The sequence below is a fragment of the Monopterus albus genome, unplaced genomic scaffold, assembly GCF_001952655.1.
Source record: "Monopterus albus unplaced genomic scaffold, M_albus_1.0 scaffold99.1, whole genome shotgun sequence".
NCBI lineage: Eukaryota > Metazoa > Chordata > Actinopteri > Synbranchiformes > Synbranchidae > Monopterus > Monopterus albus.
Genome location: NW_018127979.1, coordinates 2,160,288 through 2,173,516, shown reverse-complemented (window position 1 = coordinate 2,173,516; position 13,229 = coordinate 2,160,288). Strand labels below are relative to the sequence as shown.

The following is a 13,229-nucleotide window of genomic DNA, read 5'->3' as shown; positions in this document are numbered from 1 at the left end:
GGCATGTGTAGAGGCGCTGTTAGTTCATTTATCATACTGCAAGCTCCTGCTCTCAGACCCAGACTCAATGATTAATGACGACCATTCACACACTTAAACCTTTTGCTTTGTTTTGCTGACACACTAGTTACCATACCGGTCACCACAGGTTACTTAATGCTGGGACACTATGGAACCGCAGCTAAACTGAATGATGACACACACACAAAAAGAACTGTTTCACATATCTGCAGGCTGACCTTTAAGGGCTCATTTTCTCAGTGTACTAAAAGACAGATACATGTCCTTGCTCAGTTCTACTCTCAGTACATTCTTTTGCATCAGATGAACAATGTGACCATTTAAAGTGCAGACTTGGACCACATGGTGTTGTCATTGTCATGTATTATCTGACAGATTACTGACCCTGACACACAAACTCAAATGTGTTTTTACAGGAGTCCTGTTTTCTAGAACACAGTTATATACAGCTAAACTGCAACAACAGATATGTTTTGTAGGAAGTGTAATTGCTGGCTGGGTGCCTGTTTTTTCAAAGGACAATAAAATATAAAAAGCATTTCATTTTCTCTGATCGCTGGTCTGTTTAAGGGTGACATATTGTTCAAGATGGACCTATTGATAATAGCACAGATTTAAAATAACACTAAAGGGAATATTTACTAAACCTGTCACAAATTACTGTCAGGTGCGGAATATATTGCTGCACCACATTTTTATTTATTTAATAGCATATTTACCAACACTGATGATGTAAATGAGCACAGCCGCAGCTGTGTTAATACACCTCCACTTTGGATCTGCACACAGGAACTGTCAGAGATATGATATTTCAAGTGAGGGAATGAAAAGGGAGTGTCTCTAAGACACAGATTGAGAGAGAGACTGAAAGTGTGGGAAAGTAAATTAGTGAAGTGAGTCTACATTGACCTTTAGTAACTCCCTAAACAATGCCAGTTTCAGTTTCACCCTTCTCCATGGAAATGTGGCATGTCTGGTTGTTTAAGATCGAGAAGGTCTTAAGTGTTGGACATAGAGTGAAGGAGAGATAAGAGCCGCCCACTTCAACAAACTTTGGAAAATTAGGATGAATCCTCCAATCTGAGTCAGGAAGTGAGACAGTGAAGAGAGAAGACAGGTAAGAGGTAAAAGGATGTAATACATAACAGAAAGAAGGGAGACAGAGAGCAAGAACTTGGGTAAGGGGTAAGGCATGGACACAAGGAGAGAAAGAGAAGTGTTATGGTACGTAATAGTTTACATGATATATTGTACCTGCATATCTACAACAGAAATTACTAAAGTCAAAGCTAGTGCAGAAAGGGAATGACATAAAAACAAATATGGAATGTAATGAAATGTTTCCAGATTTTCAGTTTGTCTATTTCTCTGAGCTTGTGAAAAACATATTTGTGTGCAGTGTGAGAACGCGTGTGTCCATGTGTGCAATGGCTGTGTTTATGACTCTACATAGTCCATGTTGGAATGAAGTACAATATAAAAATCACCTCCATCTTGCCGTCCATGCTGTTGGGTGTGTGCGATGCACAGGGAGAGCTAGAGAAACAGAGAGTGCTGCACAAGCGTGAGTTGAATCCTCTTACCCCACCATCTGGGGAAGCAAACTCATGACAAATCATCCCAAGGGAATCAACACCAAGTCAATGAGTCTGTCTGAGCATGTGTGTCTTAAAATGTACTCAGCTATGTAAGCTTCTGTGAGCGCTCTCACCAACCCCAGCACACAGACACAAATTGAAACCCCGCAACATGAATCATCCTGCTATTCTGGAAGAAGTGGACTGCACCATCTCACCACTGGGGGACAGCAGTAAATCTGGCAAAAGAAAAACTAGCTGCTGACAAAATCCAAACCATCCAACACAACCTTGATTGTGTCTCTTTTGAAAACTACTTTGAAAATGTTGAAACTGCCTGCAAGTGATATTTGCAGGTCTGCTACTAAATGCATTCACAAAGTCACACATACTGCACATAAGCACTCATGAAGCCCTGAAGTCTTATAGATTTATGATGAGAACAACACACACCTCCTGGTATTTGGTGGCAGGGATAGGGTTCAGTATGGATCTGTGGGTGTGTGATTTTGGCTCTTCGGCAGAAAGGGACACAGTGGCAGACACCTCTGAGGAGACTTAAGGAGAGCTGGGATACTCTGACAAGACACCCCATGTCTGAGACATATAAACTCCCCTGATGCCCCTGTCTTATTTCCCCCATCATATTTTTTTTTCAACAATCCTTATTTCTCTGACACCTCTCTTGCTTTTCAGACTGCTCTCATGCTTCTCTGTTTCTAATTTCATTTATTTTCATTGACTTTTTTGCTCTTCTTTCTGCATCATCCTCGATGATTTTCCTCCGTCACATGTTTTCAGTGGGAGCAATATATGTGTTTTATTTATGTCACTGCATATGTCTGCTGTGTAAAGCTGGCTGTCATGGCAGCTGTCTGAGACCTAAACTGGTTGCAGCAGTGGAGGAGATAAAGTGGGGCTGTGTTTCTGGGCAGTGTTGCAGATTTATCTCTCTGCTTATGGCTCTGATTTTACTGCCCAACCACTGGCCTTCACTGGATCCCATCTCTTTTTCTCCTTCTCTGTCTCTCACTTTCCATAAGGGACCTGCCTCTCTCTGTGAATGTGCTGACTACAATAAATCTGCCACATTGCTCCATAAAGCTGCTTAGGGCATGAATCAACAAATATTAAGGAAGAGGAGAATGAATAAATAAAGCTAAATAAAAGAGAAACTCTCCTCTGCAGCGAGAGACAACTTTTCTGCACACAAAATGGGGCCTGGCTGTAATATATTTACCTTGCTGTCTCTGTGCTTTAGACACTGCTGGGAGTCTGTGAGGACTTACTGAATGACATCACAAATACTTTTTCTTTCTTATCTCCTCTGTCTTTCTTATGACTCTCTTTTTGCGATAGTAGTGCCATACCATTAGCAGGGAACCCTGTCATGATTCGGGTCCGCTGCTTCCCGTCCGGCTTTTTTTTTGACATTACTTCCTGTTTTTGTTTCACCTTAGTTTCGGTCTTTTTACGTTCTTCATCACTCACATTAGTTTCACCTGCTTCGTTATTGTTTGCACCTGTTTACACCTCTATTTAGGCAGCGTCCTCCCACAAGGATGCTGCCAGATTGTTCTAGACCCCAGCTCTGACTTTCCAGCATTTTCTTCAGTTTTGGTATTTTGTGTTTCTGATCCCGGACTGTTACCTCGGACTATTCTATTCTGCCTCGCCCACTTGTTACGGGCTGCCACGGTGTATGATTATCGGACTTTCCCTTTTGGACAACAAACTTTGGATTCCCCTGGATGTATGTGTTTGCTGGCTCTGACCTGGGACTGATACCGACTGTGGGTTTTGTGTTTCACCTTGTCTCGTATGGTTTTGTTTTAGTTTTAGCTCTCTTATTAAAGAGACGGTTTTGTTCAACACTTCCTCGTCTGGCCTTTTAATTGAGTTCACTAAACACTTTTTGGCAGCATCGAGCGCCGTTTCTGACAGAACCCCACTGGTTTAGATCAGATTACAAGTCATGAGTAGAAATAATTAGCCTGTGAATACAACTGTATAATGTCTTCTGTGGTTCCGGTATGAAATTTGACATGTTAAGTCTAAAAAAAACAACCCTGGTGATGTCACCTGCGTTATCTTTGGTTGGGTTTAGCCAGTGTTCAGACAGTCCAGTAAAATGCAACTCTCTTCTGAGTTTTTACGCAAGAGGCTGCATTGGTTTGGGGGGGTGGGGGTCACAGAGGGAGTGTTGCATGTGTATACTATACAGCCACATTGTGAGAAACCAAAGTGTGTGGCTTCATTCATGTTTCCAGCACAAGAGTTTTCACTGTGTTTTGGTTACCCATTCTGCTAACGTATCCTACTCTATGTTAGCACCAATTTCTACCACCAGTGTATCAACAATGATGGATAAAAACACAGTTTAACCTCCAGTACCCTAACCAATATAAATGCATGTCATGTTGCTATGGTGCATTAACTGTGGCCCAAATTCAAGAGTGAATAGCAATGAATGCTCATGCTAACAAAAGCCTTCTTCCAGTGGGCTTTCCCAGTACAAGATTGGTCAGCGCAGTGCCTTTGCCAGATGATGTCACCATCTGGTGTGGCAAAAGTTGAACCAGAGGGCTGTGGCATTTTGCTGGAACCCCCTACAGTGCTGGTGTCGGCTGTGGTGAATGTAGTCCCCCATAGAAATGAATGGAGAGGGCTGTGTTTTTTCACACCTTTGAAACTCAGTCTGAATGCAGCTTTAAACACAAACTGCATTACAAACTGGAGACATAGCAGTTGCAAAGACGCATGCTTTTAACAGGCATAAATGGTTTAACAGGATGTTATTGAACTGCATCATAAAAATGTGCCTACATAGGAAATGTATATTGAGGATTGACCCCTAGAAGTCTTGTGTATAAAGCAGGATATCTCCACCTTTGTTGCACTGACTTACACCATTCTCCTTTTAAAACTTTCTCACAAGTGTCCCAAGTTTAAGGAAGTGTTTAGTACTATACAGTACTAAGTGCACCCACCTTTCAATACATACACACCCCACAACACACACTAACACAGCAATAATTTGACATTGCTGGCAGTGAGAGTTTAAATAACTGCAGACAATTTGAAAGGACAAGCCAACGCTTTCCTCTAAATCTCAAAATGAAATAAAGACAGAAACAAATAGCTGAAGGGCCTGCATTGTGCAACCTGCACATGCATCTGTGTGAATATGCTCACATCTGAGGCTGTGCTTGTCAGTTTAACAACAGCAGCAATTTTTCACTCTTGATCAGCCAACCGTTCAGGCATTTTCAATGAGCTATACCCTTGTTCCAATAGCATCAGCTAGAAGACAAAACGCAACCACTCAGCGATTCATTGCACCTTCCCTGTCTCTGTCCCCACCCTCTCACTTTCTGCCACACACTCATCTGCTCCTTCTGTTTCTCAGACCTCTCAGTCTTCACCATGACAGACGCATTAGCCATTCACGGAGCAGCGAGCGCCATGTGGACAGCGGACGGCACCCAGAAATCAAGCAATATGCTGTCATAGAGAAAAACAAACACCACCATACGCATATAGTCACTCATGCACGTACACTCGTGTAGGCCCATCGTGACCCCACGTCAAAGAAGACAAACAGCGATAGAAAACGGCTGCCTCTCCATGTGGAGAGCCACCGTATGGAACCCTGGCATCACATGGGCTCTCCATTGTTGACAAAACAGCCTTAGGAATTTCAGAATCCACCAATTGCATATATGGAAAACACCTTCACAATTGTTTTTGTTTTTTTCTTCTTCTGCTATTTTTCCAGCAAATAAACCTGCCATCATCAATCTGTGTTCATCGCCTGGAGGTGTGTTGGAGAGGATTTGTAAAGTCATCCATTTCCTGTCATTTGGAAGTGACACAGACAGCACTGACTGCAGCTGGAGGAAATCCTGTGATTCTCTTACCTAGCTGAAGTTCCATATTGCTAATCTTGTTTTCCGAGGGAAACAGGATCTTTGGCGGCTTGTCAGTCAAAGGAGCTGAAAAGGAGAAAAGACACAATTTATATATGATATGAGACAAACTAGCAATACAAACTGTTACTGAAAAGTAGTGAAAATGTTTGTGTGTCCTCTTTATCTTTGCAAAATCATTGCTCTCTAGTGACTTTAAATCTTGGGTTCTATTCATCTGACCTACTTGTAATCACTGGGTTGTCAAAAACAAGCCGCCACTGAATTTACAGGAGTGTTAGGCATTTGAAGAGCCTGTAGTGTGTATGTCTGAATGAGAGGAAGCAGCTGATGCTCTAATGATGCTAATCACCCATACGGTGGATGTCAGACCTGCTGCTGAAATCCCTCCTTTGGGGAATGCCCAGAACATTCATCAGTTTAATTGCTGTTAAAAATGTGTGTTCTGCAAGAAAGACAGTGCTCCTAAGGACTGAAAGGTTAAGAAAGCAAAGATGGTACATGACGTATGGTACGTAACTGAAGTGTTTTAATCATGTGGAACTTTATCTTTCCCTCAAAAAGACAAGGTAGTCTTGCAATGCAGTTTTTTCTCCCATTTTTTTCAACAATGTTTAGCTTCACATTCACAAAGTCACACATATTCCCAGCAGGGATTTGTCTAGTACAGCAGAGTTTGATACCACTGGCCACTGAGCAGCTCTGCTGGAGTGGCTGCAGGTTTGAACCATCAAAAGCACTTCAGACATGTGCTGAGAGGGGTTTCACATTTTGGCTATGGCATCATAAAGGCTCTTAATACAAAATTAAAATGTGGACACCTGATATAAAAAAAAAAAAACTAAACTAAACACCGGTCTGACTCATCTACACTTATACTGCATAATTACACTGCTATCTGTGTTCACCTTTATGTAAAAGGAAGGTGATGTACTGTAGATGTTCTCTCTGTCCTGATTTCAATACTTTAAGTTTAACACTGTATATGTATTCAGTGATCCATTCAAATCTGCAACACAATATTTTATTTCTGTGCCATTGCATCATGAGGAAAACTTGGGAAATGTTAAGCTCATTATAACCCACATTTTACTGCTAGCAGGCATAACACGTTTGATACAGTATCAGAGACCTCAGAATTTCTTCTTCTGTATTAATATGAGTGTAGACTTCTCCATTGTATTGTAAGACCTGAAATAAAGGTGGAATTTACTGGGAAAAAAACTGTCTAGATACACTGTATAGAGCAGTATGTATGCCTGCAAATATATGTCTTTGTGTCTAGTTAACATTTTTATTTATGGTAATAACTCTATATATTACATTTTACAGTAGGTCAGATAAGAAGGGTATGATGTTTGAATACTGTGCACAACAGCAGAGTACACAGAGACACAGACAAAGAAGGATGCTGCAAACAATTATATACGGTGAGAGAGGCAAACCACTAATTCTGCACTTCCTAAACCAGCTGTGAAAAAACCGTTACTGAATAAAACAGACACTACCCCCAACACTCTACTGTAGTTCAATGCTTTCATTAAGATGCTTCCTTAGCGTGTACTCACAAGCCCTCTTCTTTTGCCTTATTATAAGAGCTTGCTAACAAGCTGCTTCAAAGCCCTGCTCCATTTTGATGGCTGGATTTGCGAGAAACAAGCCATGCAATGTTGCTGCGTTAAGTCATTCAGCACAGCAAAGCTCGTGGTCTTGTAAAGTGCTTGGTTTAAGACGGAATAATAAGATATTTATCAATTGCTTGAGCTGTCAGGAAGACGTTCATGTCAGATGACGCAGATGTGTTAATGAATATCATGTATTGGTCTGAATCTGTTTATTTTTTTTTATTTATATATTTGTGGTAACACCTGCTGGTGTGTAAATACTGACAGCGCAGTGACATCTATGAGAGGGGTGGTCATGGGCATTTAGGCACAACTGTTTACACTGTTAAGTAATCACACAACACAAATTACACTGGATACTGAGACAATTTTAATTACATATCAAACTGCTATACATAATTACACAATGGGTGATCCTATAGCTAATTATGCACTAGGCAAACAAATGACGACAAGCTGTGTACGGGGAGATGAGAGGGGAAGCAGATGTGGTAAGGGGAGCACAGATACGGTAGGAGGCAGACATCAGCAGACAGAAAAGGAGAGCTGCTGAAATGAAATGAATTAGACAGGAGAGAGGATGGAAAGGAGCATTTATAAAGCTAAAGTGAACCAGTCAAAAAACATGCTCCCTCTCATTTTGTCATGCAACACTTACTTCTGAAAATCTCATTATCTTAATTACCACTTCTTTATGGAAAATACATCAGTTATCACAGTTCGGGGAGGGGGACACCATTTCAAATGTGAAGGACTGGGAGTCTGTGCTTGCCATTAACAGGCAAAGTCTGGAATTAAGCAACCATAGACAAAAAGAGGTAATTAAACATGCAAATGTATCTGGTGAGTTGTTAATGAAAGGTTTTGGAAGCATCATGAGAATAATGATGGATGTTTCATGTATCTTATTTAAATTAAAAAAATGCTACAGTATATTTACAAGGTTATGATCATGTCCACCCATGTATTTGATCTCTTATTGATTTTGGTTCGAGTAATGTGCACACACATGGTTAATTAAGATGTGGCATCTTTCGAGGGCCATGTAAACACTTTTCCTATTGATTACAATTAGTCAGCTGTGATTGCCTACACGATCAGATGTATGACTAACTTTATTTTCTGGTCTGGCAGAATATGTGTTAGATGCCATTTGTCAAAGGGTAAATGTTATAGCCATAGATAGTTTTATATGTATATATGTCAGTTAAAAAGAAAATATTATATTAATGCAGGACCTGTAACACATGCACCATCTTTCATAGTTGTAGCCTGCACTGTACCCCTACTGTTTTTCTGTCTTTTTAAATTAACGTTAGTTAGCAACACAGCTATAGGTCTATTAATTGTGTGGCTGCAAGCAGCTACCAGCCACTTTTAAGGTGGAATGTCTTCCTGCATGTCAGTCTGTGAATTGACATTGTAAATCAATCACCACACCTTAGATTTAAACATCTCAAATTAGACCATTCCGTTTGTTTTGACCAGCTCTTTTGAAGGATGTACGCTTTACTGATGATTCGATCTTGAAGAGCTCACAAAAACATGTTATGAACTTCAACCATATTATACAAATATTCTTTTACCTTTCTTGGAGAAAAAAAAAGTGGCCGAATGTCATCCCATTCGTGCTCCAGCAGCACTACACCTATGGTTGTGATACTGCTGTGCGTTATTCATGTGATGGCTGCAAATTCTGATTTCATGTCCATACCACATCCAGTTTGGGTGATGAAGGATATTCACGTCCTTCATTATAGCAAAGGGTAATGGACTGCACTTACACTATATAGTGCTTTTTTAATGTAATGGACAATACACTTTATAATGTTCCTCTCATTCATACATTCACTGTGCAGCCCAAACCATCAGGAGCAATTTGGTGTTCAGTGTCTTGGGAAAAGACACTGCAGCATGTGGACAGGAGGAGCTAGGGATGAAACCACCAAGCCTGCAAGTAAAGGACAACCCCCTTTACCTCTTAAGCCACGGACCTCCCCCATAAAATTATACTTGGAGAACAAATTAAAAGCATATATTAGTTATAATAGAGTGTGACATGGCTGTTGATGAGGCGAGTCAGTTACTGTACATCTCCTGTATGAATGTGTCTTTAGTGGACCAGAATGGCTGTGCTGGTGCTTGTGCAGGTTTTATATCATGCGATCAGTGATTCCCCATAAAATATTTCTTAGGGCAGAAGCATAAACTATCCTCTGCAGCAAATTAGTAGGAATTCATTTCAGAAGGTGGCACAAAGTCACCGTGACACAATATCTCTGTAAACACTTCAACCACATGGCATTAGGGCTATATTCCTGGGATGGGTACACTGTTTAAAGAGAAGAATGTAGCATGCAGTGTGTAAGATATGAAGCAATCACATGCATGGCTGGGTTTGTGTTTTCAAAGCCTAAGGTTTTTTGCCACATGACAGTCAGTTTGAAGTAACTACGCTACATGTCTGTGAGTAGGTCTGAAGTGCTATTGAGGAGAGACTAAGTCAAGCTCTGTGTGCACTATGTATGTGTTTTCATCCAGGTCTACATGTAGAGTGTGAGTGGAACTCTGTGGGAATAAGCCTTCTGATCAGTCATCCACAATCCCATTTCTGCCTGCTGGTGGAAAAGCTCACTGGACTTTCCAGATGGATTATTCTGGATGACTGACTGTAGGGAAGCAGCAAATTAATGAATTAAGGATGGGGCTGACATATGTGGATCACTGGGTTTTTCTGTTTGTACAATTTGTGGGGGTGAGGAATTTGCAGAAATAATGCTATTGCAAAACAAAGATGACAAAGGTGAAAAAAAGAACAAATCAAATGTATGAATTACTGCTAAAAGTGGTCTATGGTTGTGTAGGCACTCACACAGGCATACAAATGGACAGGGCACTTAATGCAGTCACAGTGACAGATATTCACACACCAATTTATGCTTGGACATAGAGACAGGCACATACACTTGAAGTTGTGAACACAAGCCTGCATTGTCCTTTGTTCTCAGGAAATTGGTTTCAAAAGGTTTTCTGTATTTTTACCAACAGAGGCAGTCAAGCTGGAGAAAAAAAAAGGCAAAAATAGAAGAAAGGAGACTAGAGGAAACAAAAAGTACTCGAGTCTCCCAAGGCCGCTAAGCTTCACTAGAGAAGTCTCAGTTCTCCTCTACAGCTGGAAAACTCCCATACTGTCCTGCAGGACATGGCCATATATTAAGAGTGACCTTCCTCTGTACTGTTGCCACCTTTGAGTCACTTTCATTGCATTGCTGATGATGCCATAACCATCCTGTATGATTCCCTGTATGAAGTCACCTGAGACTATATAGAATTCAATTCCAGTCCTGACTATTTGCCACATGAGAGAAGCTGAACAGGGGGCCTGATGGGGCCATCTAGACTAAAGTAATAAAACCAGTTCTGTTCATCCTAAAGCACATCACGCTCCCCTACTGTGCACCGCTGTGTTGAGAACCCTGCCTCTGGCAATGCCAAAATATTTCAACATCAAAGCAAAAGCAGTGAACATTATGTCCCACAAATAAGACTAGACAGCGTCCTGCATCATAGTCACATGCACCATTAATGCTTATCATCACCAAAAGTGAGCACAATTGGCTTCTTTGTTCAGGCTGCCAGTGAAACTTATCTGACTAAGCAGCTCCCTAAGAGACTAGCTGATGATGAAACATGGCAGTGAGCAGGCTATTCAAAGTAGGGGTCCAGCTGTGAGGCCTCAATAATCCATATCTTTGTGAAATAAGAAGAGCTAGGAAATTAAAAGTCAGCACTCGCATGCCAGTTCCTTGCTCTTGCCTTTGTAAAATATGTTGGAAACTACATTTAACAATTCATTACCTAATAAGAACTCCATGTAGGCCAATTAAAGACGAATTTGACAAAAAGAGAAGAAAATTATTAGAGAAAGTGAAAGATGAAGTGGGAGCGATACACAGAGAGAGACAGAGACACAGAGTGAAGGAAAGAGACAGAGAAAATACTTTATTGATTGTTGGGGATGTACAATGATTCAGCTCTCTTCAACAGGCGTGTGTGCGCATTCTGTATGTGAGCGCACGTGTATACAAGTGTTTGTGTCCGCATATCTTTGGCCCTTATAAATGCTTTATTCAATAATCATACTGGTGCCCTGATTTCAGGCTTCTCCTCCTCACAAACTTTAACAGGCCTTTTACTTTAACCCAGTGTTAATTAGCCAAGGCAGCTTCTTGAGCCAGGCTTTAAGTGGCTGCAAACTGAATGCTCAGGAAGTATGTGCCTCCCCACAATATAATAACCTATTATTCTTTACTTAAAAAGCAGCCTCATTAAGACTGTTTTAATTTATTTTTCCTGACTCTCAACAAGGATTATTTTACGCAGGCTAATAGAATAACCCATTTTTATGGGTCTACAGAAATAAAGAACAAGTCAGAGGTGTCCTCGAGATTTAATGGCCTCCCCTGTGCAGCAGAGTTAAGGAAGAAAATGAAAACACTTGTTTACATGTAGACACAAGAAAATGTAAATCATTCTCAAACTCATAAACCGTATAGAGAGAATGCAGTGAAACTTTGCTGACTTATTTTAGGCAGGTTTTGCTTCGCTCTTGAAATGACAACAATGAATTTCATCTCAGTTTAATTAAATGTAAGTAATTACACATATAAAGCAGGTACAGTACCAGCAAAATGGGCTGTCCCACTCTCGTTCACCTCTTCCTTACATTTAAATTCAAATTAAACTCACATCCACACACCAAACACACATACTCGATCAACTTGCCCAGTCATCTGTCTTTACATTCTGCAGGGATCTGTGAGACATATGATGTACTGCATCAACTCTATTGTGTTGTAGTAGTGTTGTAGTATACAATATGATTGTTCCAGTGTTAGGGCTCTTTCAGACTCTATGCAGCCATGAACGCTCCTAGCAATGCAAGGAGAGTTTGACATGTAGTGTGTAGCAAAATACGAGTATCATTTCAAACATTTCTGATAGGAGCTCTAATACGAATACTGTTACTCTATTCTTAAATATTTGTTGCAGAAGAAGAACTGTTTTCGGTATCAAAGAGCTGGGCTGTATGAAGTTCTTTGGGTTCATTGGCATCTTTATGATACAGCGAATGCACACCTTTTTTCTCATTTACCTGCAGTGATTCAGCAGAAGCAAAATAATGTACTCCCCTTCGGCAGCAATTTTGTTTGTACTGGATAAATCACATGACCTGATTCAGACCGTGGGTCAGTGACTCTTGCCCCCTGTTGGGTGAGCGGTGTATTGCATTTGCCAAGATGCAGGGCAGCCACTGCTTATGTACATAATTACTTACATGGCCCTTGCATTTACTTAGTTTGCGTAGTGTCTGAAACAGTTGCCAGATGCTCTATGCCAAACAACTAGTACTTGGAGTAAACATCAAGATTCACAAGGCAGCTTTCGTACAGTTAGACAACACAGAGGGAAAAGTCAATAAAACCACTATACAGGAGGGAATGGAGCCTGTATACAAAGTCTGCAAATGAAAAAGCACATCTGCATGTTTGAAACCCATGCTTGAGCATGTGCACTTATTGTATGCTTGTTTATTTGAACATGCTGTGAGAGAAGGGAGGCAACTAGAAAGAAATGTGAGATGGAAAGCATGTATTGCATGTTTATGATCTTCACAAGGTTATGTACCTGAAAGGACACATAAAAATAGGGCATGTGTCCACCTGTGATGTAATTCAAAGTTCAAATGAATATGAATGAATAGGAGGGAAAACCACAAGTAGTGCATGTATATCTGCCATTGTTTTATGGGCAGGTGCTGAACAATAATGCCTCTGGGACCTTGGCTGGATATGAAGTGGAAAAAAACAAAGTAGAGGACAAAATACAGGCAAGGAGAGAGAAGAAAGAGGACGGTGCAGGGTGGGAGAGGTAAGAACAGAAGAGGAAAATAAAGAGGACTCAAAGGAGGAGAACTTGATGGGGAGACGATTTACTATATCTGGCCCCAACCTTCAGTTCATCAGCACTATCGACACATCAGCAATTTGTGAAAGGGGTAGTTTAGCATAGTCTGC

The 13,229-nt window shown here is 40.8% G+C and overlaps 1 protein-coding gene across 1 annotated transcript in view; it reads right to left on the bottom strand.

Annotated features, from left to right (window-relative positions):
* Positions 1-13,229, bottom strand: part of il1rapl1a (interleukin 1 receptor accessory protein-like 1a) — a 92,896-nt gene that overhangs the window by 44,126 nt on the left and 35,541 nt on the right. The window contains exon 5 of the mRNA XM_020609277.1: positions 5,519-5,593. Coding sequence (XP_020464933.1) covers positions 5,519-5,593 — 75 coding nt within the window. The remainder of the gene's footprint in view (positions 1-5,518; positions 5,594-13,229) is intronic.